Source organism: Agelaius tricolor, unplaced genomic scaffold (genome assembly GCF_023055355.1).
Source record: "Agelaius tricolor isolate 1412-34295 unplaced genomic scaffold, bAgeTri1.0.p SCAF_8, whole genome shotgun sequence".
NCBI lineage: Eukaryota > Metazoa > Chordata > Aves > Passeriformes > Icteridae > Agelaius > Agelaius tricolor.
In genome coordinates this window covers 2,657,340-2,683,916 of record NW_027269268.1, presented here as the reverse complement: position 1 = coordinate 2,683,916, position 26,577 = coordinate 2,657,340, and the positions used below count along the sequence as shown (strand labels likewise).

General features: G+C 51.7%; 3 protein-coding genes across 12 annotated transcripts; all 3 read left to right on the top strand.

The window, feature by feature from the left end:
• The first annotated feature begins 602 nt into the window (after nucleotides 1–602).
• Nucleotides 603–8,985, top strand: PPP2CB (protein phosphatase 2 catalytic subunit beta). Its single transcript, XM_071431288.1, has 7 exons — nucleotides 603–854; nucleotides 5,130–5,339; nucleotides 5,534–5,707; nucleotides 5,927–6,016; nucleotides 6,642–6,803; nucleotides 7,623–7,741; nucleotides 8,224–8,985. The coding sequence occupies exons 1-7, from the start codon at nucleotides 753–755 to the stop codon at nucleotides 8,294–8,296; spliced, it is 930 nt and encodes a 309-aa protein (XP_071287389.1). The 5' UTR covers nucleotides 603–752; the 3' UTR covers nucleotides 8,297–8,985.
• A 78-nt stretch (nucleotides 8,986–9,063) lies between these two features.
• GSR (glutathione-disulfide reductase) lies at nucleotides 9,064–15,524 on the top strand. Of its 6 annotated transcripts, none has more exons than XR_011679839.1 (13): nucleotides 9,064–9,204; nucleotides 9,933–9,959; nucleotides 10,187–10,275; nucleotides 10,698–10,767; nucleotides 10,926–11,073; nucleotides 11,190–11,244; nucleotides 11,324–11,423; nucleotides 11,867–11,953; nucleotides 12,140–12,515; nucleotides 12,597–12,728; nucleotides 12,890–13,023; nucleotides 13,146–13,396; nucleotides 14,791–15,524. XR_011679839.1 is itself a non-coding variant. In XM_071431279.1 (13 exons), the coding sequence occupies exons 1-13, from the start codon at nucleotides 9,076–9,078 to the stop codon at nucleotides 13,293–13,295; spliced, it is 1,395 nt and encodes a 464-aa protein (XP_071287380.1). In that variant the 5' UTR covers nucleotides 9,064–9,075; the 3' UTR covers nucleotides 13,296–13,442. The 6 variants fall into 6 exon arrangements, 5 of the variants coding, with proteins under 5 accessions (XP_071287380.1, XP_071287381.1, XP_071287378.1 ...); XM_071431279.1 differs by lacking the exon at nucleotides 14,791–15,524 and having other exon boundaries at nucleotides 12,140–12,301; nucleotides 12,404–12,515; nucleotides 13,146–13,442; XM_071431280.1 differs by lacking the exons at nucleotides 11,867–11,953; nucleotides 14,791–15,524 and having other exon boundaries at nucleotides 12,140–12,301; nucleotides 12,404–12,515; nucleotides 13,146–13,442.
• Nucleotides 15,525–15,660: 136 nt separating this feature from the next.
• On the top strand, nucleotides 15,661–24,983 carry LOC139592004 (neuropeptide FF receptor 2-like). 5 transcript variants are annotated; one of them, XM_071431282.1, is made up of 9 exons: nucleotides 15,661–18,429; nucleotides 18,833–19,280; nucleotides 19,909–20,113; nucleotides 20,831–20,917; nucleotides 21,348–21,532; nucleotides 22,309–22,658; nucleotides 22,807–23,153; nucleotides 23,414–23,513; nucleotides 23,854–24,983. In XM_071431282.1, coding segments are annotated over exons 6-9 (1,182 nt in total). In that variant the 5' UTR covers nucleotides 15,661–18,429; nucleotides 18,833–19,280; nucleotides 19,909–20,113; nucleotides 20,831–20,917; nucleotides 21,348–21,532; nucleotides 22,309–22,656; the 3' UTR covers nucleotides 24,587–24,983. The 5 variants fall into 5 exon arrangements, with proteins under 5 accessions (XP_071287383.1, XP_071287385.1, XP_071287387.1 ...); XM_071431284.1 differs by lacking the exon at nucleotides 22,309–22,658; XM_071431286.1 differs by lacking the exons at nucleotides 21,348–21,532; nucleotides 22,309–22,658 and adding an exon at nucleotides 20,278–20,375.
• Nucleotides 24,984–26,577: the final 1,594 nt, after the last annotated feature.

Here is a 26,577-nt window from a genome sequence, read left to right as displayed (position 1 = left end):
CAGTTGTTGCATTTCTGTCATGATATTGCTGCTCCATTTGGCTCTCTCCAGGGGAGACAGCAGAACGAGTTCAAAGGAGAGAAATAGTACTAGGTAGGAATTCGGGCAGGTCTGTCACACTTTAAAGCTGAGGGCAAGGTGACTAGAGTGCCAGATTGTAAGCAAATATATTAATTTTTACTGCTTGTATTTATTGATCATGTATCATATTTGGCACATCATCGTACACGTGATGAAAAAAAAAACCCACCAGTCGTGATTATTGCCCCACAGTATTTCACGGGAATATGGCGAAAGGAATGAACACCGCGCATTCACTGAGGGGCAGACAGGGATTGTTACATTCCCAAGCCCTGCTGCCAATGCTTGCGACTCGACACGCACAGCGGGCGCAAACGCGTGTGAGGTTATCCTTTTTCCTTAGAGAGAAGGAAGCAGTTTATTCCTTTTTCCTTGGCCGAGCGCAGCCGCCATAGCCTCACGCAGCCGTGAGGAGAGGGAGGGCGTGGCCAAGCGGAGGGGCGGGACCAGCGGGAGGGGCGTGGCTCTGAGGCCAACTCAGCGCGCCGGAAGCGTCGGCGAGCGGCGCGCGCGGCCGTGGGCGTGGCCGGAATTGCGCAGCAGCCGCGGCAGGCGGGGGGCGCCGCCATTACGCGGAGCGGAGCAGACCCGAGCGGGCCGCGCGTCCCCGGCCGCCGCCGGCACCCACAGGCGGGCCCGGGCCTCGGGGGGCCCGCCCGGCCCCCCTCGCCATGGAGGAGAAGGGCTTCGCCAAGGAGCTGGACCAGTGGATCGAGCAGCTGAACGAGTGCCGGCAGCTGAGCGAGAGCCAGGTCCGCAGCCTGTGCGAGAAGGTGAGTGCGGGGCCCGGACGTTGGCGGGGCGGGACGGGGCCCGCGGTGTGTCCGGCGTTGGCAGACGGGCTTGCGGCCGGGGCGTATCGGGCTCTGGGGGGCGGCGTGCTGCCTGTGGAACACCGGGCCTGGGGGGAGCGGGTGGTGCCCGCGGGATATCGGGTTTTGGGAGGCGGGGATGCGCTTGGCGGGATATCGGCACTGGGAAAGCGGCTGGTGCCGGTGGGTTTGGGGTGAGCGGGATGGTGCCTGTGAAATATCCGCCTTTGGATGCCTGGAGCGGTTTCTGTGCGATTGGACATGGCGTGGCCAGGTCGGTGTCTCCGGAGTATCCAGCGCGGGGACACAGGGGTGGTTCCGGTGGGGTACCCGGTGTGCCGCACAACATGGAGAAGCCCCGCGCTGAAAAATCAACCCCCAGTCAGTGAGGAAACCCACTGGCTTCGAGGTGGGACCTCGGGAAGCAGAGGTGAGACCCAGAGAGACTCCCCGCCCGCTGAGGGGACCAAAACAGAAAGAGGAATGGCTGGATAAAGGACACTGTCTGCTGTTCTGGACAGGCCTTGGCAAACTGTGCTCGGGTTTGTTTATTGGGGAATGGGAAAAGCCTTTTTTTTCCATCAGGAGAAAGATCCTCAGACCTGTGCTGGGTGTTGTCTGAGTAGTCTCTCAACATTTCAGTCTGTGACCAAGGGAAGATTTTCCTTGCCATATTCTTCCAGCGGCGATCCTAGCACTCCCTAACCCCCAGACAGCTTCTGTTTCCTTCCCTTCTTTTTCAAATTTTCAGTCCTACGCTGGGGCTGTCTGTTTTGTGACTCTTTCTCCAGAGCTCCCTCAGTTGTGAGGGAGCTGTGGCTGTTCGGGAAGCTGGAGTAGTGGCTGCTGTGTTTTGGGAAGCAGATTGTGTCTGGACACACAGGAAATAGGGAGAAGCTGGGTGGGAGAGCTCAGCTGGAGGTGGGGAGGGTGTTTGTCCTTCAGGAGGCAGGTGACAGGGAGGTGTGTCATCTGTCACAGCACCTCGTTCTTCCAGGCTGCTGGAAACTGATGGAAATGACTGGAGCATGAAGGAAACACTGTGCCCCGCACTGACTTGGCTTGTTTAAGTTTTGGGGAGTGGTTGTGTCACCCAGGAGAGGAGCTTACAAAAACCTCTGGGTGTGCAGCCCTGCCACAAAGCTGGTTTAGTTGGTTTCCTTGAAATTATATTTGGAGAAATCCTCTTCTCCAGAACACTTTCTAGCACTCTTGTGTTTGGGGCTGATTTCAGAGAGGCCCAGCACAGTAGTGCCTTTTGCCTCAGGTTTCAGTGTGTGGGTGAACTGAGTACTAAAACAAAAAATCAAAATGAAGTGGGGGAAAAAAAATCCAGAAAAATCTCAGTGTTATTTGTGTGGGTCATTCTTGGTTTAAGTACTGGCATAGTGGGCAGTGATGAGGGAAGAATTGGACACAGTGGAGGTGTGCCTAGTGACTGTGTACTCTTAAAAGTTGTTGAAATTTGCAGCTTTGGAAGTGACATTCTGTCCTCACCTGCCCAGTGGTAACCTCATTAGGGAGCTGATCTGCCCCCTGTGGCTCAAGCAGGTGAGGGAGGTGCTGTTCCTCACTGTGATAACATTGTTCCCATTCTGTTGGTGTTCAAAATGGAAATTGGCTCAAACCCTGCAGAAATACAGAGGCTGATAGAAGGATTAATTCTGGTCACTGCTGGAGCACACAGGTGAGGGAGTTGAGAGCCATCCTGCTTAATCCAGGTTTTTCACCAAGATGATGAAATGGGCCATGGAAGAAGGCAGGGAAAAGGATGTCTCCTGAGTTAAACAAGCAGCCATCCATTGCCATCCCTCTCCTTGCAGCTTCTCTCTCCTCTCCTGGTTCTTGGGATGTGTAAGAGGGGACACAGTCCCGTTGCAGGCAATTCCCAGTGTTGTGCTGTGTCGTGCCTGGCAATGTTTTGTCTCTCTGTTGGTGGTGCTGGTTCAGGAGCCTCTGGGAGCACCTGGGCGCCTTGGCAGAGGCTCTGGGTGTCCCCTGCTGCCTCATTCCTGAAGGGTGAGACAGCTCCATCCCTGCCATCCCTCTGGCTCCCATCCCACTTGGCTGGTTCTCCTTCCAGCCAAGCTCCCTGAGGTTCAGTATCCTCAGCCCTCTTGGTGGTACAGTAGTTTGGACTGTGGACATTGGTGGGGTCGAGGTTCAGGTGAATTTTGATCCCGAACTCCATGCCTGGCTTTGGATTCCCAGAGAACGAGCCTCTATGGGTCAGACCGAGCTGAGGGAATGAATCTTCCAGAAGGAATGGAGTTTTTCCTCTCTCCAAGGCTCTTGAGAAGCACCCAAGGAGTTGAGGTGATGGGCAAGCTCACAGCCAGCAAATGGGCTGCTCCTCAGAGGCTCTCTGAGCACAGACAGGCAGACATTGGTTGGGTTTATTTAATACAAGGAAGGTTTATTTAATAAAAACACCTAAAAGCTGCTGCTTTTTATCCTGACCTGGATATGGTTTTCATCCAGCGCAAGTGGGACAGATGCACAGGAAGCTGATACCATTAGTCACTGTTTTCTGCAACAAAGGTAGCTAAATTTTGACTTCTAAATCATAGTTATTTATTAGCCTCCTGGATTAAGTGAGTGCTGATGATGCCAGGCAGCCTGCTTGCATCAGAGGTTTTTATTTTTGCTTTGTAATAGTGCTTTTTATTTTAAGTCACTTGATTTCAGTGTTCACACTGCAGGCAATTAGTCATTGCTTTTTGGGGTGATTTTATTGATGCTGAGCATTTTGAGAGTCTTGTTCTGCTTTAGAAAATGATCGTGTGAGGGCAAACTGGGGCTCCCCAGCCTGATGTAAACCAGCTCTGCAGAGTTCAAATGATGGCCTGGATGTGTCCACGTGCACCCATGAGTGTCCTGCCCACAGGGTGAGCTAAAATGGGTGCAGAGGAACAGCTGCTTGGCAGCACAAGGAGCCACTCCTGTCACCTGCCAGCTCCTCCTTCCTCATCAGGGGAAACTTCTGGGTTCTCCTAGCACTGACATTTGAGTTTGTGGGCTGGCCCCCCTTCCTGGGGTAGGTTTGAAGGGAGCCTGTTTGCCCTGTTCCTGTGAAAAAGGAGCCCTGCTGAGCTCCAGCTTGGAACAAACCCCTGCCTGTTGCTTTGTGCAGCAGCCAGAGCACAGGGAGCAGCTGTTTTGTGGGTTTATATTTGTCTCTCCCAGAGGGTGGAAGCTCTCCGAAGGCGCTGTAAATGCTTTTAAAGACATGTGAGCAGAATTTGAGTGCTACTACTGCACTCACATACAACATGTTCAGCAGTTCCAGGCACAGCCCATCTCAGCAAGTCCACGGGCAGAAGGTGACTTTAAGGATCCCTCAGGTTAGGTTCTGTGCAGAGAGCATGCTGGATGCAGTCCAAACTGTCCAAACTGCTTGGGGTGTAGTTATTCCTTCCAAATACATGTTTTTCTGAAGAGAGGCATGGCAGCAAACATTGGAATGGGAATGCAGGCGTCCTCAGAGGGTATCCTTGGGAAGCAGCTCCCTTCTGGCAGCACAGGGTGAGCCTTAGCTCATCCTGAGCTAAGGAATATGGCAGGGAATACCCAGATCATCACCTGCCTGTGACTGCTCAGTGCTGGTGATCTTCCAGCCCTTTTGTTTGGATCAGATGGAGCCAACCTGTGGGTGTTCCCTGTGCCTCAGATGTGCCAGGAGCGCTGATCAGCATCAGTCAGTGAGCTGCAGGCAGCACAACAAACCTGGTATTTGATAAGGATAATGAGGTGGTGCAGATAGGCTACATGGCATGGTTGTAATTAGCAGAGGAACTGCTGGGTGTGGAAGAAGAGATGACTAAATCCAGGGATGCCATCCCTCCATCTGTGGTGGTTTTGTTGCCAGCTGGGTACAGCCAGGGAAGCTGGTTGTGGCTCCATATGTTCCAATTGCCTCTGTCTTTGCTTTCCAGTTGTATGTGACCCGCCTTTAGAAGTTGCTGAAGTGTTGTGCTTGGAAGAGGATTGGAATTTTGGTGGGCAAAATGTGCCCTGGGCAAGGAAATCTGGCCTTGCTGTAGTAAATCTGCTCATCCCCCTGCACTGGGATTTGGGAAGCACCCCTTGTCTGTGCTCACCCACCAAACTTTTTCCAGTGGTCATCTTGGGCTGTGGGGATGAAACCGGGTTTCCTGTGGGAATGCAGCAGAATAACATCACCTGCCTCTGGAGGAGCTTCCTCCCTTTGTGTCCTAAACATGCTTTTCTTGCCAGGCTAAGGAAATCCTTACCAAGGAGTCCAATGTGCAAGAGGTACGCTGCCCTGTCACCGTCTGCGGGGATGTCCACGGGCAGTTCCACGACCTCATGGAGCTCTTCAGGATCGGTGGCAAGTCTCCAGACACAAACTACCTGTTCATGGGAGACTATGTGGACAGAGGCTATTACTCAGTGGAGACAGTGACTCTGCTGGTGGCGCTGAAGGTACGGCTTGGGAAACTGGGGATAAGACCTGGGAGCTGGGAGCCATTTTCTCCTCCCGGTGACGCTGCCGTTGGCTCGGGCATGACGGGTGTAAATGGATCCGTGCTAGGAGCAGAGTGCTGGGCTGCTGTGGGTGATATTCCATCACTCCTTGTTTCCATGCCTCTGCTAAGGGAGGTTCTGTCCGCCCCCAGGTGCGGTACCCAGAGCGCATCACGATCCTGAGGGGCAACCACGAGAGCAGGCAAATCACCCAGGTGTACGGCTTCTACGACGAGTGCCTGCGCAAGTACGGCAACGCCAACGTCTGGAAGTACTTCACAGACCTGTTTGATTACCTGCCTCTCACAGCTCTAGTAGACGGCCAGGTGAGTCTGGTGTGAGGAAAAGCCTCCCTCCCTCCCTCCCTTCCTTTCTGCCAGCTGTGTTGTCTGACATCCAGAGAAACAGTCCCAGACAAGCTCCTGTAACTTGTGATCCCAGGATGAGATGGCTGGCGTTGGGAATGAGTGTTAACAGAGTTAGACCCAGCTGTTTTGGAGGTCATTGCTCCCACTTAATGGATTGCTCTTTTCTTTCTGGAACAGATATTCTGCCTCCATGGTGGCCTCTCTCCATCCATAGATACACTGGATCATATCAGGGCTCTGGACCGCCTGCAGGAAGTTCCACATGAGGTAACAGAATTCAGAAACTTAAATATCTGCTGGTGGAAAATGCAAATGTTTTCTCACATTGCAGTCCATTTAGACACGTGGTTACACATGGATTATGGCCTTTCCAGGAGCTAGAGCAGATGAACATTTGGGCAAAACACACATAAGTCAGTGTGCTTTGATTACAGCAGCCTACATAAGGAGAGCTGCGGGGGTTTCACAGCTGTTTTCCCCAGAATCGTGGGAGTTTTGGGCTTTCAGTCTGACTCAAAGAGCAGGATTTGGCAGGGGAGGGAGGGTGTTTACTATCTTCAGCCTCCTCACAGAGGTGGTTGTGAACTGACAACCACCATGTGAAGCCACATTGTATCACCATCCTTCTTCCCCAGCCAGCCCAGCCTCCCTCGTGTGGTGTTGCACCTTGTTGCAGCTTCCTGGGGCCTGAAATCTGGACTGAAATCCACGCTTGGAGCTCCAGGGGCAGCTGGAAGTTTTGTTGGGAGTGGCTGGGGCTCACAGATGTGTGCTCAGTAAACTCCTCACATGCCTTGCACTGAGGAGGACGTGCTGGCAGTCTTGCTGCTGTAAATAAAACGTGTTTAAGCACCTTGCCAGTGTTCTAACCGAGAGCTCCTAATCTTCCCAGGGTCCGATGTGTGATCTGTTGTGGTCGGACCCGGATGACCGCGGCGGCTGGGGCATTTCCCCACGTGGTGCTGGCTACACCTTCGGGCAGGACATTTCGGAAACCTTCAACCACGCCAATGGTCTCACACTGGTCTCCCGCGCTCACCAGCTGGTCATGGAGGTAGGGCAAGCACTGCTAGCCAGGGCTACCAACACAGGGGCCCACGGGGTCTACTCTGGGACACCTTCCACTCACAGGTTTGTTGGCACCTTTTGCACAGGTCAGTACCAAAGAGAGGCTTTAGTCACATGGAAACAACAACATAAAGTGACATGCTTTGACCTGCAGCCTAAATAAGGGGATGTTCTGGCCTTTCCAAGCAAATTGCCCCCTCCAAGTAAATTGCCAGAGCGGCCGTGTCACACCCTGTTTGTGGCAGGAATAATCTTTTTCCATGCTGGTTTGTTCTTGCTCTGACTGCTGCTACATCCAACAGCCTGTCCCATAGTGCTCAGCAGTCAGATGTGACAGGGATTATGCCATTTTTGGCTCTCAACAGGCTATTCTTGGATGTCTTGCTGGAAGAATGCCAGGTGGGTCAATGGAGCAGATGCCTTTTTAAAATCTAGTGCAGGTAGATCCCTTAAGCAGAACTGTGTGTCAGAAGTCAGTGGCATTCAGCAGGCAAATTGTCACTTGTGGTGGAGGAAAGCTGAAGGCATCCCTAAAAATCCCAAGGCTTTTTAGTGGTGCAGTCCATAATTTACAAGTGAGGAGGGGATGATCTCCTGTAGGCTGCTTGAAGCTGGTTTTGCCAGGTACCTGCTGCTGCTTCTTGTGGTAAAGCACCTATTTTGAAATGGAACTAAGTCAGTTGGAAATACTTCAGGAAATCTGTAGTTTCACAAGTGCCTCAGAGAGTTTCAGGCCTGAAGAGGAACTTCGGAGGGGCTGAGGTTTAAGAGAGACCTTTTGTTTTTCCCTCTCTGTCCCTGGCAGGGTTATAACTGGTGCCACGACCGGAATGTGGTGACCATCTTCAGTGCCCCCAATTACTGCTACCGCTGTGGGAACCAGGCTGCTATCATGGAACTAGATGACACTTTAAAATATTCCTTGTGAGTATGCTGCCTTGGGCTGGGCTCTCCTTCTAGCCACTCTGTGAGGAATGGCTGATCATTCCCAAAGGGGTTCTTCCATGAAAAGCCAGCTCAGACCACTCTGGAATTAATGTGTGCTCTGCCTTAAAGTAAGCAGTGAGTTAAGCTCCTAGAAGCTTCTCTTCCTGGCTGTCTGGAGAGTTGGAGCTTTTGCACTTCAATCTCTTTATTGCCTAAGCTTGATGGAGAGAGTAAAAACACATGGATTTATCTATTTGTTTTCATCTTTGGTAAGATGGGGGAGAGGGTCTGAATTGTGCTTTCAGCTGCTCCCCTGAGAAAGTGGTGACGGGCTGCTGGGTCACTCTGTGTTTTAACTCTTGTTTGGGGCTTGGAATGTTTTATGTGTGCTAGCAGCAGGAGAACAAGCCTGGTGTTTATCATGGCAGTGGAAAGTGACTTGTGGAGGAGGGTAAGTGATCCCTTTTTGTTTCCTGCAGCCTCCAGTTTGACCCAGCACCTCGTCGTGGAGAGCCTCATGTTACCCGTCGTACCCCAGACTACTTCCTATAAACCTCTCCCAACCTTTGTAGAAGGAAGTACACCTGGCATTTTAAAAGAGCAACAATATTTACACGTTTCTGTAAGAAATCAGGGTTCGTCTCAACTCAAATCCCCATCATGGACCAAAATGTGCCATACAGAGGACGAAGAGCATTTAGCACAACTTGAGACTGAATTCCTTATGACACTCTCTCTGTCCCATGCCCATCAGCCTGAAAGTCAGTTTGCCTGCTGTATTTGTAGTCATTGTTTTCCTTCTGGACTGTTCAGAGAGGAAAAGGTAACACTCTAACAACACTCATCTCCTCTGACGCTTCTTTGTACATTTTTAGTTCTAGTGTTTAACTGGCATGAATTAGAGTTTGTTTTCCAGGGAAGTGCACACTAACTTCATCCCCACTCTTTATTTTATTGGAAAGACCGCTCAACTTAACTGGAGAAAGGAAATTATTCCTGCTTGGGAGTACGTTGTCATAACCCAGATAAAAGTGTTCCCTTTTTAGCTCTATTCCCATTCTGTGCTGATCCTGCCCTTTTTTTTTTTTTTTTTAATTGTTTTGGGGTATTTTGTTTATTTTGTTTTCTCTTTTGTTATTTCCCCCCCGCCCCCCCCCTTCCCCTCTGTATATTTGTCCTGGAAGTGCTTGCAATCCTCCTCGCTGTACCTGAACCAATAAACTCGCCGTTGTCAGCCCCAACACGTGGTGTCGTGCAGAGCCGGGCGGGACCGGGGCGGCACCGGGGGCGGTCCCGGGGCGGGGCAGCGGGGCCAGACCGAGCCTGGAGCGATGGCGGCGGCCGCCTACGAGCTGCTGGTGCTGGGCGGTGGCTCCGGGGGGCTGGCGGGGGCCCGCCGGGCGGCCGAGCTCGGCGCCCGGGTTGCGCTGGTGGAGCCGCAGCGCCTCGGCGGCACCTGCGTGAGTCTCTTGGGGGTGGGGGAGGGACGCGGAAGGGGACGAGCGACGCGGGGCCGGTGCCCTCTCGCTGACCCCGGTGACTGGGATGGTGGCAGAACCCCCGGGAGGGTCGCGGTGCGGGCGGTGGGAGAGGAGGAATCGCCCTTCCGGTGTCCGGATGTTGTGAAAGGACCTGCCTTGCCAGGCTGAAGCAGGACGGATTCCAATCCCCCATCTCCACCAGCTTCTTCCCGGCAGTTTCCAAGCCATTTGCAGGATGCCGATGGATCCTGGATCTGTGTAGCACAACTGCAAGGTGGTAAAGCAGAACTCCAGAGCATGGTGAGCTGGTAACGAGCCAAAAAACAAACTGGTTCCTCAAGCAAGTGAGGGACGGGCTCTAATTTTATGCCCTAAATGCATTCTGCTGGGAAAATTACCATATTCCCAGAAGTGCAGGAAAACGATGGCAAACACCTTTCTGCTAGTAAATAATTTTTACATTCTGAATGGAAAAAAACCCCTTGTTTGAAGGCCCCACCTTCTGTATTCTCTTTCAAGGAAGTGAAGGAAAACGGGCAAACCGCAAGACCTTGAGCCTCCCAGGGTGGTTACACCCCTCTTTTTCCAGGAACCCCTAATCCTGCCTTTGTTTTCCTGAGCAGAGAGCTGGGATGTGGAATGCTCTCTGGAGCACTGCCTTGGGAAAACTGGGCCTTGACACTGAGACTTGTTCTTATTCCCTCCAGGTCAATGTTGGATGTGTGCCAAAGAAGGTGAGGCTGTTCTGCCACTGGCTCCGGTGGCGTGGGCTGGGTCTGCTGTGGGTGCCTGCCAAATTTTAGGGAGGTGCTGGCACAGGGTGTGGGGAGGAAGCAGGGCCTCGGAGGCTGTTGAGCCATCGGGATGCCGTGGGCGCTGTGGGCAGAGATGAGGATTCAGGCAGGGGTTTTCCCAGAGTGCCAGCAGTGCTCCTGAGCCAACCTGGGGTTTGCATGGGCAGGTGATGTGGAACACGGCAGTGCACGCAGAGTTTGTCCATGACCACGCTGACTATGGCTTTGAAACTGCGGGTGTCAAGTTCAACTGGAGGTAAGAATGGGAACCAGTTGGGAATCAGCATCTTGCAGTGAGTGTCCCACAGGGAGCATCCCACTGTCCACTTCCTAGGGGTCCCTGCCTGCTTCCAGGCTCCTGTGGGCTGTGCAGAGCTTCTTACAGGGCCAGCTGTGTTTTGGAGAACAGGGAGCCAACCTGGCTCTGGGAAAAGACTCTGGGAAAGACAAACACAGGGAAGGCAGGCACAGAAATCTTGCTTTGGTGGGGAAAGGGTCACAGGGAGCTGCTTTGCCAGAGGGGTTGAGTTCACAGAATCATGGTTGGAAAAGACTTCTGAGGTCATCAGAAGTTTGATCACCACCCTGTGAACTGGAGCATGGCACAGAGTGCAAGGTTCTACCCTGAGCTCTGAGCTTCACCTGCTGGCAGTGATGGCATTCCCTGCTCTGTTCCAGAACCATCAAGGAGAAGCGAGATGCGTATGTGCAGCGCCTCAATGACATCTACGAGAACAATGTGAAGAAGGTGAGTGTGGGATGTGTTTATCCTGCAATCCTAGTGGCAGACGTGATGGATTTTTGGCCACTTTTCCAGCCCTAATGGGTGTCCTCCGACTGTGGAAACCCTGGCTCCATTAGTTGTCTCCTCATGCCGCTGTTAACCCCGTAACTGTAACCCCTAAGGCTCACATTGACATCATCCGGGGCTATGGCAAGTTCACCGCTGATCCCGAGCCAACCATCGAAGTGAACGGGAAAAAGTACACGGCTCCTCACATCCTTATAGCCACGGGAGGGCGCCCAGCTGTCCCTTCCGACAGCGAAATTCCTGGTGAGCCTGATGAAATCCCCCGGGCTCCCAGGCTGGGGAGAGGTCTGCCCAAGCAAAGCAGGCTTTGGGAGAGAAGGGGGACAGCTGAAGGGTGCCAAAGTATCTCTGCTTTGCAGGTGCCAGCCTGGGGATGACCAGTGACGGCTTCTTCGACCTGGAGGAGCTGCCCAGGTAAAGCGGGATCTATACCCCGCAGCCACCGGCGCCATCTCCAGGTGGCAATGCACAGGGCATTGTCACTTCCCCGCAGGCGCAGCGTCGTCGTCGGGGCCGGCTACATCGCGGTGGAGATGGTGGGGATCCTCTCCACGCTGGGCTCCAAGTCCTCGCTGCTCATCCGCCACGACAAGGTAGTGCCACCCCCTGTCCCCAGCTGTGCTTCCCGCCCCGCTGCCACACCCCAGCCCTGGTGGCCAGAGTGGTTTCTGGCTGTCAGTTCCTGGTGAAGGAGGGTCTCAGTTGGCACGGGAGTAGTGATGCAGGGGATGGTGGTGTGGGAGCCATGCAGAGGGTGGAGGGGACGTGTTTTAGCAGCACCCACCCAGGAGCCCCGTGTTTCTGCAGCCGTGCGTGTCACCACATCCATCCCCTCGAGCTTTATTTCAAGTCACAACTTGAGAAGAGGAAGAAAGGAAAAGAAAATAATGGAAAAATAAACAGAGAAGTTTGTTAACCACAAGCACCCTAAATCTCTTGGGTTCCAGGGGCAGGGAAATGCCGGTGGAGGGGCTGCCAGGTGGTGCCTTTGCCTGCAGACCCTCGCCTGACAGGGTTGGGGGGGGTCCTTGCCCAGGTGCTGCGAACCTTTGACTCCCTGATCAGCTCCAACTGCACCCAGGAGCTGGAGAACACCGGGGTGGATGTCTGGAAGCACACACAGGTGGGAGACACAGAGCAGCCCTGTGCCTTGTTCCATCCCTCCTACAGAGGCAGGGCTGGGGGAAAGCTGCCCTTTTGGGTGCTGCTTGCTGAGCCGTGATTTTAGTGACATCCCTACTTCTGCAGCATGGCTGCTGTCTCTTGTTGCAAGGCAAAAGCCATCTGCACCTTCTCCTGCTGCCCTTAGGTCAAGAGGGTCACCAAGTCTACGTGTGGGCTGCTGGATGTGACAGTGGCCTCAGTGGCACCTGGCCACAAGCCGACAGAGGCGGTGATTCGGGATGTGGACTGCCTGCTGTGGGCTGTGGGGCGGGAGCCCAGCTCTGATGGGCTGGGCCTGGAGCGAGTGGTGAGATTTGGGGTTCCATTGGGTCTCCAGAGGCTGTCACAGGGGCCCCACGAGCCCTCCCATCCCTGCTGGAGCATATGTGTCTGCTGTTTGCCATGGCAGGGTGTGCAGGTGGATGCCAAGGGCCACGTGGTGGTGGATGAATACCAGAACACCACCAGGAGAGGGATCTACGCCGTCGGGGATGTGTGTGGGAGAGCCCTCCTCACCCCAGGTACTGCAGCCCTGCCCCCTCCCCTGCTCAGCTCTGTGGTGCCATGTGGCTCAGGGTCCCTGTCCCTCCCTGTCCCTGCAGTGGCCATTGCAGCTGGCAGGAAGCTGGCCCACAGGCTCTTCGAGGGCAGGCAGGATTCCCGGCTGGACTACGAGAACATCCCCACGGTCGTCTTCAGCCACCCACCCATCGGCACCGTGGGGCTCACTGAAGGTGGGGGCACAGAGGCTGGGGACACTGCCTCAGAGCTGCTGTTTGCATGCTTGAGATGCTTTGATGTCCAGCAAATGAGCCTTGACCAAAGGGCTTTGACTACTCTTTTTGAATGTTCCATGTGTATCCCTCTGATGCCTGTTCCGTGGCTTCTGCTGCAGAGGAGGCTGTGGCCATACATGGGAAGGACAAGGTAAAGATCTACAACACATCCTTCACTCCCCTGTACCACGCTGTCACCCAGAGGAAGGTGAAGTGTGTCATGAAGTTGGTGTGCGCTGGCAAGGAGGAGAAGGTGAGTGGGGGCTGTTGGGGACCATGGCTGGCTGTCCTCGTGTCCCCGTGTGGTCAGCTCTTGGGCTGGCATCCAGCTCCCCAAGCCTGGATCCCACCTGGCCTCTCATTTCTCCTCCAAAGGTGGTGGGATTGCACATGCAAGGGCTGGGCTGTGACGAAATGCTGCAGGGCTTTGCCGTTGCCATAAAAATGGGGGCCACCAAGGCCGACCTGGACAACACTGTTGCCATTCATCCCACTTCTGCCGAGGAGCTGGTGACGCTGCGCTGAGCCTGTGGGCACCGACACCCCGGGGATGGTGGCAAAAATGTTTCACGTGTTTGCAAAAGTGCCTTACTGCTAGACGGGTGCCTGGAGGGTGTGTCTGTAGGGTGGGTGTGGCTTGCTGTGCAGCAGGAAGTAAACACGCTGATGCTGGCTGGTCTCTGCCCTTTGCTCTCTGGTGCCCGTCTCCTGCCATGCCCAGCCGTGCAGGGTGCTGGCACGGCCCATGGATGTGGTTTGGGAGAAGGCTGGCAGTGGTCAGGCTCCTCTCCTGCAATCCCTGGCACTGGGGCTGGGCAGGGAGCAGCAGGAAGAGTAGGACTCTGGGGTCCTTGGGGTGTTTGAGGGGTGCTGGGGTACCCTGGATGGGCTCCATCCTCCTCTTTATCTCATGTCCCAACACCCCTGGCTCTCCAGCCTGTCTTGACATCACAGGGGGAGTTCAGGGACCAAATTCCCTGTTTCCGACCCCATTTCCAGTGATTGGAAGCTCCAGACCCAGCTGGGAAAGAAGAGGCCTGAGTTGTGTGGGGTTTTGGGGATCAGAATGGGGCCCCCCATGGTGAGCCTGGGCCAGGCACCTTCATGTCCTCGAAACAGGGACTGAGGCCTGGGTTTGGGGGGCACCAGGCTCATTTGGCCAGTTTTAGGGTCCTTTAATAAATAAATCAGGCATTTTCTTTGGCTCAGAAATGAGGCAAGTCCCGTGTTGCTGGCACTTGGAGCCAACCCCACCCAGGCAGTCTCAGGGCTGTGAAACAGACTCCAGCCCTGTTTGGGGAGTGCAAGTGGGGGCTCATCCAGACATTTTAAGGCTTTGACCAGAGAGCCCAAATCCTGTATTTAAAATCAGAGAGCCCAAATCCTGCATTTGGGGGCTCGGGGCAAACCCCAGACTGGTGAGACACGGCAGGAGCCGGGGGCAGAGTGGGGCAGACCCGGGCTGCGGGGTGGGCTCAAGTGTGCAGAGTGGGACTGGGAGCATTTGCACCCCGGGAGCTGCTCCCCTTCCTTTCTTCTCCATGCCCCTCTATCACCCAGATGCTCTTTGCAAGGAAAAAATAGAAATTATGCCACGGACAAAAGCATTGACAGCAGAACTGGATATACCTGGGCAGTGTGAGCAATCTGTGGAAGTCAAACCAGTGACCATCCAGAGGGATTTTAAATCAGATACATGCAGGTTTCATTTCACAGGAACTCCAATTTTTTTGGCACCTCTTGCTTACATGTTTCCCTGTTGGAAGAGGTCAATTAGTCTTTTTAATTACCAGATTAGCCAGCACAGGGAAAAACAACCAGCATTCCCTGAACACCTCCATCCCTTCCATATCCATCTGCAATCAGGGGCCGATGGACAGCAGCGTGCCCTGAACAGGCTCCGAAGTGGGACTGGATGATCCTTGAGGTCCAAACCAAACCGTTTTGGAGTTCCATGGACGGTTCCATGAGCGCTCCTCGAGTTTATTTCGCATCCTGTCCTTCCTTCTGCTCCCAGCAGATGGTGCCGCCGGCCTTCCAAAGAGATGGAAGCATCCTGGGACACGGATCGGCCCTGCCGCTCATGGAGCCGTTTTTAAAACTAAAAGGACAATATTCTGCAATGAATCCGTGATGAGGATTCCATGCTGATGTTCCACGGGGAATGGGGGAAGCAGAAAGCGATCCCCTGCAAGTCTCAGTTCCCTGCAAGTCTCACTTCCCTGCGCTGTGGATATTTTGTTGCTTCCATGAGTAACACTTTTTCATCTGAAGCTCCTTGGATTCCAAAGTGAACTCGCCACCTTTTGGGCTTCCAGGCAGAGGGAATGTGAATACAGGGAAGTGATGGGGAGACAAAACTGCAGCGGTGTGTGTGTGCAGGGAGAGCTGGGGTAGGAATTCTAGACAAAATCCTCTTACCTGGATGCATGATCCTCTCTTGGTCTGAGGTTCCTCTGTCTGTGGCTTTTTAGTGCATCCAGCTCCATGTCCCCAGTCCAACATCCTGGATTCTGGGATTCCATCTGCTGCATCACACAGGGCAAAACTGCCCTCACTGCAGTGTCTGTGTGTGGCTGGAACTTCTCAGCCTCCATTTACAGCACATGATGATGCCATACAGAGTTGTTACAATTCCACGCGGAGTTATGCTGGAAAACAATTTGTTGGTTTCAATTGATATTGGGATATTTGTTTGTTGTCTCAAATTTAAATGATTTGTTAAAGGATTAATTTTTAAACTATGCCAGGAATCAAAAGGGGAGTGTAAAAACAGAGAATTTATTCTTATTAAGGAATGATTCTGACATCCATGAAATCATTAGTTGGAAGCCTGTTCTCCTAGAATCTGTCCTTGGAATGCTGCTTTTCTTTCCAGAAAAACCTGATGCAGAGGCAGGTAAGGCAGAACCTGCCATTTCAACTACAGGGGCCACCTGGTTTCACCTGGGCCACACAGACTGTTTGGTTTTTTTTTTTCCCTGAGTTCCTGATGTAAAAGCTGGAATCTCTGGAGAGCCTGGACCTGAATGCTGGAGCTCAGCAGGTAGGAGCAGAGTCTGGGAGATGCCACTGTGCTGGGAGCACTCGGAGCTCTGGGGGAATCTGGATTCTGATGGATGGGGGCGTGTCAGGCGTGGCACCTGCAGAAGTAACTGTGACTTCCTGACCCTTGGAATGAGCTTCCCAAGGCCAAGGGATGCCTCAAGCAGAGCAGGGAGGCTCTGCAATGGAACATAGTCCAGAAACTCTTGCAGCCGGGCACTCCCCAAAGCCCCGGGGCTTGGCGCCTGGCTTTGGGCTGGGCTCTCGGCTCCCTCCTTCCTCCTGTCCCTCCTCCCTGCCTGAGGCAGGAGCCGCAGGGGCTGCGGGAGCAGAGGCTGCAGCCTCTCCTCGCTGCTGCCTGCGGAGCCAGTGGCGGCGGCGGCGGAGCTGTAAGCGGGGTAGGTACCCCGGGGGGATCGGGCCGGGGCTGCCTTCCCCCGGGGCTGGGCTGCTCCTGCCTCCCTGCTGCAGCTGGGAGCTGGGGAAAACCGCGGGAGCTCGGCGAGCAACAGGTCTCTGTGTGTGTGTGTGTGTGTGTGTGTGTGTGTGTGTGTGTGTGTGTGTGTGTGAGAGAGAGCTGGAATGCTGCTGCCACCGTTGGAGGTGCCCTGGTTGGCAGGGGCACAACACTGCCTGCCCCGGGATCCCGGTGATGCCAGGGACCTGCCGGCTGGAAACAGCCCCCCTTGGGCTGCCCGGGGTGGGCAGGGCTGGGATAAGGAGCAGTTTGGGATGGGGATGGCAGCAGGTACCCCTGAGCCTCTGCCTTTGGGGTTCCAGCCCCTGAATTGCAGGAGGGCCTGGGCTGGGAGCTGGAGCATTCTGCAGAGCTCCAGAACTGGGGAAAGAAAATCCTGGGGCTGATTGTTTTGTTTTGTTTTGTTTTTTCTCAGTGGTTAAGACAAGTTCACATCATTTCATTTTGCTCTTCTATCAGTAGCAGGTACCTTCAGTAGGAGGAAAGTGTCTGGAGCTTGAAGTAGCTCATGTTAGCATTGAAATCTGAACCTTGTCAGGGGCTGCAAAGTCTGAAATGCAGTGAGATCAGTTTGGGGTGTTTTGCTGGGGAAAGGGGTGTAAACAAGTGTAACTGAGCATTTCCTGAGGCTGGCAGGTAAGATGGCACCTCATCCCAAAAGAAAGGATCTGTGCTGCTGGGGTTTTTTTCCAAAAGAAAATCCTAGCAAGGAAAACTTCCTTGCAGTCCTTGCTGTTTGGACTGCTGTGGGTTGCAGCTGTCATTTACTGAGCAGAATTGGCTTCAACTGGAGTCAAACCAGGAGGTTTCCCAGGTAACCTCTCAGCATGTCAAATTCCTGACATCAATCAGAGGTACCTATCCATGTTATCCAGGTAAGGCTTAGAATTTGGTGTTAATTAAAACTGAGTCACTGAGGCAGCAGCAAATGGAAATTCAAGAGCACCAAAAGGATTCAAATCCTCAGAGCAGGTCACAGGAAAAAAAAAATCAATGATTACCTAAAACCCCTGTGTGGATGTGGATGGTGATGTAAAGGGAGCAGTCAGAAGGCAGGAAGGTACAGGGAGAGTTCAGCCCTTCCACAACCATCATCTTTCTGCAGAGGTGACACTGCATTTAAACCTCTGCTGTCACCCCCACAGCCAGTTCCTCTCCTGTGCACTTATTTAAGACTAAAGGCATTGCCTCTGGGCAAATCCAGCATGGGCTGAGGTGGAGTGTTAAGGATCCAATCCCAGGGTGCTGCACAGGGAGCTCACCTGTCCTGCCCTTGGGCCAGGCAGGCTGCTCTGCCCAATTCCTAGTGAGGCATAATCCAATATTCTGCAGCCCAGGAGCTTGGGTGGGGGTAAAATGGTGTTTATTGTGACAGGCTGTAAGTCCTGGTGCCCTGTGTGACCAGGTCATGGGCTGTCTGCTCTCATGCCTGTCTCAGAGAGGGCAATGGCACTTCTGTGCCAAAAGAGATGGAAATCAAACAATTCCGTGGCTCTGGCTGGTGCAAAGAACGCCTGTGGTGTGCTCTGTGCCTTGGGATAGGTTTGGGTTTTCTGGTCTTTCACTTGGCAGGGATTACAGGATCCTCTGTGCCCCCATTTTGGGGGGACACAACTGCCTGCTGGCAGAGCTGTCTCCTGTACCTGCTGCGTTAGCCCTCACTGGCTGATGGGGCCCAAGCACTTCTGTTGTTTGCCAATCCTGTCCTCCACTGAGACTCTCTCATGATTGTCCCACTTTCCAGGGGTGTTTTTTACCTCTATCTACCTGCTCCCCAATTACTCCCCTCAGTCTCAGTGCACCAAATGACAGGGCTGTCAGGGAGTGACTCATGAGCACAGGCTGAGCTGAAAGGTGCAATTTAGGAGGCTCATGTCCCATTTGTGGGGAATTTAGTGCTGCCAAGAGCCCAGCAGGGGTCATTGATTTAGCTCTTCCTATAGATCAAACCCCAGCACTCACTGCTGAACTGCTGGAGCATCTCTCCAGGGAAAAAGCTGTGGCCAGTCCAGATATTCTGTGAGGTCCCTGCCCAGTTTCCAGTGATGGATGGGAAACTGCTACTTGGAGACTGAATCCCAGGGAACTTGAGTAATTTCCTACTGAAAGCTTTTAAAACGGGGACTTGCTTCCAAGGTAAGGCAGCTAAAATCTTATTGCTTGCCAGGCTTCTCAATAAAGTGGTGGCATAAGTGTGCCTGGGTGTGGAAATCTTACTTTAACCTGATTTCAGCGAGCAGTTGGCTGAGATTTTAGTTAAGATTTAAAACTGCCTGTGATGCATCAAATAAAAAAATATATTTAGAAGCTTAAAGGTTGACTAAACATGAAGTAAAGGGGAAAAAAGGGATCATAATGATAAGAAATAGGTAAGCAGCCTTGGCTCTAATGAAGCAGGGTGGAAATTATATATAAATATATATATATGTATAAAAATACAGAGCCATTACCAGCTTGCTGTGAATGCCTCACCCGCCATTTACATCTCCTGATTTACAGTTATAATTTGGCTTTGGAGTGAAATGCTTTCTATTCCCAGCTCAAGTGGATGAGTAATCTGCAGCTAAGTCTGGTGTTTATTCCAGTCATCCTGCTGATAGCCTTGTTCTCCATCATTTGAAGTTTGAGATCTTTTAAAAGGAAGTACCTATTTCAAAAAGAAATACCTACAAACTATTTCCTGTGGCCCCAGCTCAGACTATGCAGATAAATGACTCTGAGGGGAGGATAAGCAGTTTAAGCTCATTGAGAGGAGATGTGTGTGCAGCTCCGAGATTGGCACATCTGCCTGGGATTGCCCATTTCATAATGAGAAATTTGCTTCTCAAGGTGCACTTGTTTTTCTTTATGAAAGTCAATGTCAGTAAGAAAGAATGATTTTATTGCAACTGGCTATTTTTAAGGGTGGGTTTTCTTCCACAGCTCCTTTCTCCCAGCTGAAAAGCTACTGGGATATTTGGGCTTATTTGGAGATGAACCACTCAGAGGTATCTCCTATAAAATAGGATGGAAATATTGATGGATGAAAAAGTTAAATACTTAAAGAGTAAGTTCTATTACCTTAATTCACAAATATCCCCAGAGTCCCCAGCTGAAGCCCTGCATAGCCCAGACCAAACACCTCCTGCACCACTCCCTGTGGAACTGGGAATGGGGGGTTTGGGGTGGCTGCAGCTCCCCCTTGCTCTGAAAGAGAAGCCAAGAGGACCCCAGAATCCCATGGGCTGTGCACAGGGTCCCTGTGGAACAGCATTTCAGGTTTTTAGTCAGTGGCTCCCTTCCTGGTTCCCTGAGGCAGAGGTTGATCCATAAATTTCTCTCTCCCTTATTTCTCAGACAATCACAGACCAATGTCCTGGTTTTTTTTGCCATCCTTCAGGGCCTGTGTTTTGCTCCTGGGAATTTCTCACTTTTCAGCAGACCAGGGATCATTTTCCAAAGTGGGAAACCTTGGGAGCTGGGAGCCCTGGGAAGTCTCTGTTCTTGTGCCATTACTGAGCTCAGGACAAGGGAAGAACAAATTTTTTAGCACTTACCACATTGAATGTTCTTCATGTACAGCTACATGCTCCTGCTGTTCCTCCCATCTCTGAAGTCTCCTTATTTTTGTTTCAGCCTCAGAGGATCCTGTGAGGGTATTTCACACATGAAAATGAAGATATCAAGATGACAAACCCAGCAGGTTGTGCACGGGGGTGAGGCAGTGGTGGCTGCTCCAGGGGATTTCTTCCATGTGCCCAACATAAAAACAATGGCATCACTTCATAATGGCTTGGAACTGCTGCTCTAAGGAGGGAAAACTGTTTTTCTCTAGCCAGAGGTAACAATTGTCCTGGTGAGGCTGTGAGGTGTTACATTGTGTATTTGTCTATGGAGGCTGTGTCTGGGATTCCAGCAGGGAATGAGCCTCCTGTGTTTGCGTTGGGGCAGTTTGCACTCTGGGAGGGTAAAACACACCCTCCCTCCCACTTTATTCCTTTGCAGATTTTCTCTGGTGTATTAAATGAAGGAGGGAGGCCTTGCTCTTATCAAGTTACCACGTGGAAGCAGATTACTGTTATTCATCATCTTATACCAATTAGGTATTGCATAATTTTTTCCCTTTTCTTAGATGATTTATGTTTCTGTCCTCTGTGCCTCTCTCAATTATTTATCACCCCTTGTTTTAGCAGGCAAGGTCCCTGTGAAAACACAAGGCACTGGCTTAATTTCTCCTTCCAGCCAATCCTCCTCCCCCTCAGCTTCAGGATAATAGAAATCCATGGAGCTTTTCCATTTCCTGTCATCTGCAGTGTTTGCACAACCACTTCCCTATGCCTGCCACAACCAAAATTTCATTAGTGCAACTGGGAAGAGACTCAGCTCCAGTTTTGCCTCAAGGCTGTTTACAACTTCTTGTTTACCAGCTATGGACAAAAACTATTCCAGAGATCATTACTGAGGAGATTGTGCTGTGAGGCAGCAGCTTCTAGTGTTAGAAACAGAGAGAAAAAACAAAATATGTATCCAAAATAACCATTATTTCTCCTGATTTTAGTGTGATAAGGGACAGCCCTGTCATGGCATGACCAAGAACTTCTGCCTCAGATCATCAGAGACCCCTGGAAAAGCCAAACTCCAGCAGGTAAGGGAGGAAAGGCACCTCTGGGGACAGCACAGGGACAGCTGGGCATGGGGACTGGGAATGTGGTGAGAGCCAAAAGCCACCTTCCCCTGGCCACAGTGTCTCCCTAAAGCAACTCCTTGGGGAGGCAGAAGATTATGGCAGAAAATTAGTGGGCAATAATAATAATAGTAATGTGGGGAAGTGTTGGATTGGCAGGAGAAAAGCGGCACTCACTATGAGTGATCAGCAAGTCTCGGACTTTATTGATAGTCACACATATTTATATTGGTGTTAATGAAGTTCATACATATTGCAAAGAAGAGCTCATTATTGGTTAGTTACTTATCGGCCAACCACGCCTACTTCTGTATTCTTATGGTTATTCTGTTGCTACTTCTACATTCTTGTGATTATTCAGCTGAAACTATCCTCATTTTTTTGGCAAAAGATCCTCTCCTCTATCCTGTTGTTGCACCAAGGGCACAATGTCCTTGCCCATCACTGGACACTGACTGCTGACTCCTAGACTTCTAACTTCACCAACGGTATCATGTCTACGGGATCTTTCTCAGCTAGCCAACTGTCCACAAAGCTCTCCACAGGGAAGAGCAGTAGGAATGCTGCTTTTTAATGGTGAGAGCATCTCCTGGGATTTATAAAGCCCAGCTCCAGGTCTGGGATTAAAGGAGCAGTGTGAACTTGTGTTGTCAAATATCTGTGTTGGCATTCTGTCAGAGCTCTCCACCTTGAGCCCAGGTTGGGGTGCAAGAGCACCAGTGCTGCTTCCTTGAGGGATCAGGAAAATGGGCATTAAAGCATTTCTCACAAGGCTGACTCTGAACTCTGGCTGGGGAAAGCATCTGGCTCATCTGACATCTCAATAAGATCACCTCCAATGATTTTGAAAGCATATTGAGTAAAAACTAATCAAGATAAATAAGCCTTTGTCTGTAAGGACAGCCCCACAGAATGTACAACTATTCCTACACTTGTTCAAACCTACAAGCAGCTGATTTTGGGTGAGGGACTCCAGATTTTTGTCTCCCTGCCTTGCTGTGCAGGCATTTAATAAGTCTGTGAAATACAGACCCATTAAGACACTGCACTGCTACTGATTTCTGAACAGGCACAAGAGAGCAGAACATGATGGGTCTTCACTGCTCTGTTTGTTCCAAGCCTGAGGCACAGCAGAATAAATACTTTTTTTTTACTGCACTTACTTCTTGAGAGTAAAGCACTTGCAGAGGCTTTGCTGAGCTTTCATACAAGCTCATCAGGATTCAGATAACTTGTGCCTAAATTTAAATCCCATTTCTATTAAGGAATTTGAAGCATCTTGAAAGCACCTGCGCTCACACTTTAATTTCATGCCTGCTGCCACCAATTAATTTTGCCCCCTGCTTCTTTAGGCATCCTCATCTGGGAGACAAAATATATGTGGGAAAGAGTTTGAAATGCTGCCTCCAAGTCAAGTTAGCTGCTTGGAAATGAACCCAGCTCTCTTGAAGCTCAGCATGTTTCAGACACTGTGTGGTCCTTCTTGATTGCAGCCTTGGAGTAGGGTAGCTTGTGAGCAAGGAGTTAAATCATCCAGCTGCACACAAAACCATCTCATGTCCATGAAATGGGGCTGGATTTGGATACTTGCAGGCAGAAGGCTTATGCCACTTGAGAAAGCTTTAATCCCTGTTTTTCAGTGCTGGAGTTAGTGACTTTTTAGTGATTATTGCTCAGCCACCTCACTGCTGCCAGGGTGCATGTGAGTTTCACGCTTATTTCAGCACATAGTGCACCCAAAAGAGATGACAATGCTGCTATAATAATAATAATAATAATAATAATAATATCACATTGCTTCAGATCAATTGCAAGCAGACTAAAATGGCCTCTTTACAAATATCTTGTAGGGCACATTGGAACACAAGGAGGAGAATGGACTCAAACTCCTCGTTGGATTGGCCTCACTTGGATTTGCTGAATTACAACAGGACGTACAAGTACCTTTACCTGGAAGGAAATGTCTCCTATGTGGACTTCTACCTCCACCAGCCTTGGGTGGCTGCTGTTTTCATCGCCTCCTACCTGCTCATCTTCCTCCTGTGCATGGTGGGCAACGGGGGGGTTTGTTTCATCGTGCTGTGGAGCAGGCACATGCGCACGGTCACCAACCTGTTCATCCTGAACCTGGCTGTCAGTGACTTTCTGGTGGGGCTCTTCTGCATGCCCACCACCCTCCTGGACAACATCATTGCAGGTGGGCTGGCTGCCCGTGGGGTGGGGAGAGCCAGGGGCGTGTGTCCAGGGGGCTCTGTGGGCATTCTGAGTCAGTGGAAGGTGTCCCTGCCCATGGCACGGTGTTCCTGGCCATGGCTGGAACTCCATGATCTTCCCTTCCATCCAAACCACCCCATGAGTCTATAATTGTACTCAGGAAATGGAAGATGAGAGCGAATGATTTTAAGCAGAGTCCTGCAGTGAGATGGCAGCAATTCCAAAATGCATGTTTCCTTGCAGGGTGGCCCTTTGGGAGCCTGGTGTGCAAGATGAGCGGGATGGTCCAAGGCATCTCTGTTTCTGCCTCTGTCTTCACTCTGGTTGCTATTGCCATGGACAGGTAAGATGCTGCAGTCTGTAACCACCAGTGTCATCTCCCCTGGCCCCCTGACCACCCTGAGCCCAGTCATTAACCCTCCCAACACCACAACAAATCCTAAGCAAAATAAAATCTGGGCAGGTCTAAAGAGCAATCTGCTCCTCCACCAGTGTCTCTTAAAGAGGGTGGAACTGGGCTATCCCAGCCTGCCAGGAATTGGTTTGTTTCTCAGCCATGAAGCTGGATTGCACAGGCAGTAACTGACAGGGAGGATGAAAGACAGGCAGTTTAGAATGTGTGTGCATCCCTGCCCGGGATAGGAGGCGTTCCTCACACGGCTTCCCCGGTGCCCTTGCCGCAGGTTCCGGTGCATCGTGCACCCCTTCAAGCCGAAGCTGACCGTCCCCGCCGCCGTGGCCACCATCGCGGTGATCTGGGCGCTGGCCGTGGCCATCATGTGTCCCTCGGCGGCGCTGCTGCGGCTGCGGCAGGAGAAGCGCTTCCAGCTGCTCCTGGGCACGGGCAACGCCACCCGCCCGGTGTTCTGGTGCCGGGAGGAGTGGCCCGAGCCGGCCATGAGGAAGGCCTACACCACGGTGCTCTTTGCCAACATCTCCCTGGCTCCGCTGGCGCTCATCGCGCTCCTGTACGCCAGGATCGGCGTTTCCCTGTGCCACGCCGCCGTGCCCGGGGCCGGGAAGCGCGGCCGGGAGCAGCAGCGGGGAGCGTGGAGGAGGAAGCGGAAAGCCATCCACACGCTCGTCCTTGTCACCCTGCTCTTCGCCCTGTCCTGGCTTCCCCTGTGGAGCCTGATGCTGCTGTCGGACTACGGCAGCCTGTCGGACGTGCAGCTGCGGCTGATCAATGTGTACATCTATCCCCTGGCTCACTGGCTGGCCTTCTCCAACAGCAGTGTCAACCCCATCATCTACGGCTTCTGCAACCGGAGCTTCCGCCGCGGCTTCCAGGCCGCGCTCCGGCTCCAGCTCTGCTCCAGGCCCGCCTGTGCCCAGCCAGCCCCGGGCCAGGCCGCCCTGCCCGCCGGCCCAGGATCCCCCTCCCCACACAGCCAAGGGAGGAAACTGGGTCAATAAGCAGCAGGATTTGCTGATGGAGGAGCTCAAAGGCAATGGGATGGAGTGAAAGGCACTGTGATTCTGGCAATCTCTCTGTTCCCCATGGAACAGGGCTGCTTGAACCCTGTTTGTGGTCACATTTCATTCCTGTGAGGAATCCCTCATCCTGTAACTCTCATGGACTGAAATACTGCAGACCCAGTCTGGCACCCAGAGACCCCTGGATTATCTCATGGTTGTGCTTCTTCCTGGACATTGTGAACGCTGGGTCCTGCTCAAATGACAAAATTTAGCATTTTCTGTCACATTCCATTTATTCCCCTTGGTTGCTGTTATTTCTGTCACGTCCATTATTATTGCAGCTAGAGAAACAAGTGGAAATGGAAATTCGAGAAATAAAGGATAAAAAAATTGGTTCAGTGGTGTGTTTTTTGGGGAACTCAATTTGATGTTGCAGAGGCATAGAAGTCACCCAAAAAGACTGAAATTTAAATATGAGCAGGAGAGAAAACACTTGAGAGCCCAGTGGATGGGACAAACTTCAGCAGGGACAAGAGTGACACTGGAGGAATAGTGAGGAATAGAATTTGTGCAAGGGGCAGCACAGGATCACAGAGCACTAAGGCTTATTCTGTAAGGCCCTACAGGAGCCAAATCCCAGGTAAAGCCATTCCCTAGGGCAGTCCTCCCTCACATAAATAGGAGTGACTTCCACATTATGACATTCCCTGCTGCTCACTGTCTCAAAATGCTCATTCTCTTCCCTACACATTACCTAAATTTTATCCTCAAACCTTTACCTCCACATGACTCAGTTTACCTCAAAATGTTCATTTTCTGCACTACAGCCTACCTCAAATTTGCTCCAAAATTTTTTCCCTGTCTGTCCCCTGCTTGTTAACTCATTTTCTCCTCACAATGTCTAGTTGGACTTTATGGAGGAGCATTTCTCCCTCATTTTAGGAGGAACATTTCTCCCACAAGCACACACTTTCTTTCACTCCATATCCAGCTGAGAAAACACCAAATCAGTGCTTGGCTCTGCCATAAAAGAGAGGAAAAGGGGATTTTGCTGGGATTTGGGACACGGGGTCTGTCCCCCCTCACACGATCCCAGGGTTCGGCCACGGGAGGCGGGAATGGGAGAGGGCGAGGCAAGAGCGAGGCCATGGCAAGGGTGAGAATCTCTGATCTCTGAGTTTGCCTTGGCATCCCAGAGCCTCTCCCCGTGCAGATTATGAGGGGAACATTTCTGAATTGGTTGTTTACTGATCTTTTTTGTGTTGAATTAATGCATTTTGCTCATTTTGTGTCATTTAAGCTTTAGGTGGCATTTCCTGTGGGGCTGGTGGTGTGCTGAGGGTGGATATTGATGCGATTGAGGCAATTTCCCTGCAAAGCTCTTCTATAAAACATAACTATATGGAGTTTCTATGATAAGAACAGGACTTAGGCTTCCAATAGAGAACTGGGATGTGCTGGGCAGGGACTGGGAAGCACGCAGTTATTTCTGTGTTGATTTCTCCAAACATTGATTTCTGTCTGTTTGCTTCAAAACTTCAAAACTTGTTTGTAACTTCAAAAAGTAGAGCTGCATCACAGATGATATCCAAGCTCTTCTTTAGGACAGGGAGCAGAACCTGGGTTCAAGTATATGGAAACAATGCCAGGAAAACATAAATCTCTCAGAAAATAGCAGAAAATAATGCATTATAAACGTCTTTATTTCAGCCAAGTGCCTGCCACTATAGTGGGTGAATATTCAGCTGTACTTACTGAGATAGCACACAGGTGATGCACTGGCACTCCTGGATTAATGTGAGTTGCTGCCAGGTGTTTTCCATTGGGTTCAGTTGCAGTACTGGAGCTGTACTGACAAGCTGGAGCCCTGAAGCACAAGAATCTGTGCTGTCCATAGTGAGTGTTGTCTAGTGTGTGTCCTGAGGTCCCTGAGCTAGTGCTGTTCTGTCACTGAGTCAGCTCATTCTCGTTTAAACTCTCTTGAAAAG

What these genes read in the sequence shown, in the direction of transcription:
- PPP2CB (XM_071431288.1), top strand. Translation starts at nt 753, where the DNA reads ATGGAGGAGAAGGGCTTCGCCAAGGAGCTGGACCAGTGGATCGAGCAG. An exon ending in CAGCTCTAGTAGACGGCCAG is followed by an intron (nt 5,708 to 5,926) that starts GTGAGTCTGGTG and finishes TTTCTGGAACAG; the next exon opens with ATATTCTGCCTCCATGGTGG. An exon ending in GACACTTTAAAATATTCCTT is followed by an intron (nt 7,742 to 8,223) that starts GTGAGTATGCTG and finishes TGTTTCCTGCAG; the next exon opens with CCTCCAGTTTGACCCAGCAC.
- GSR (XM_071431277.1), top strand. Translation starts at nt 9,076, where the DNA reads ATGGCGGCGGCCGCCTACGAGCTGCTGGTGCTGGGCGGTGGCTCCGGG. An exon ending in GGTGTCAAGTTCAACTGGAG is followed by an intron (nt 10,276 to 10,697) that starts GTAAGAATGGGA and finishes GCTCTGTTCCAG; the next exon opens with AACCATCAAGGAGAAGCGAG. An exon ending in GAGAGCCCTCCTCACCCCAG is followed by an intron (nt 12,516 to 12,596) that starts GTACTGCAGCCC and finishes CTGTCCCTGCAG; the next exon opens with TGGCCATTGCAGCTGGCAGG.
- LOC139592004 (XM_071431282.1), top strand. An exon ending in CCTGGACAACATCATTGCAG is followed by an intron (nt 23,154 to 23,413) that starts GTGGGCTGGCTG and finishes GTTTCCTTGCAG; the next exon opens with GGTGGCCCTTTGGGAGCCTG. An exon ending in GTTGCTATTGCCATGGACAG is followed by an intron (nt 23,514 to 23,853) that starts GTAAGATGCTGC and finishes CCCTTGCCGCAG; the next exon opens with GTTCCGGTGCATCGTGCACC.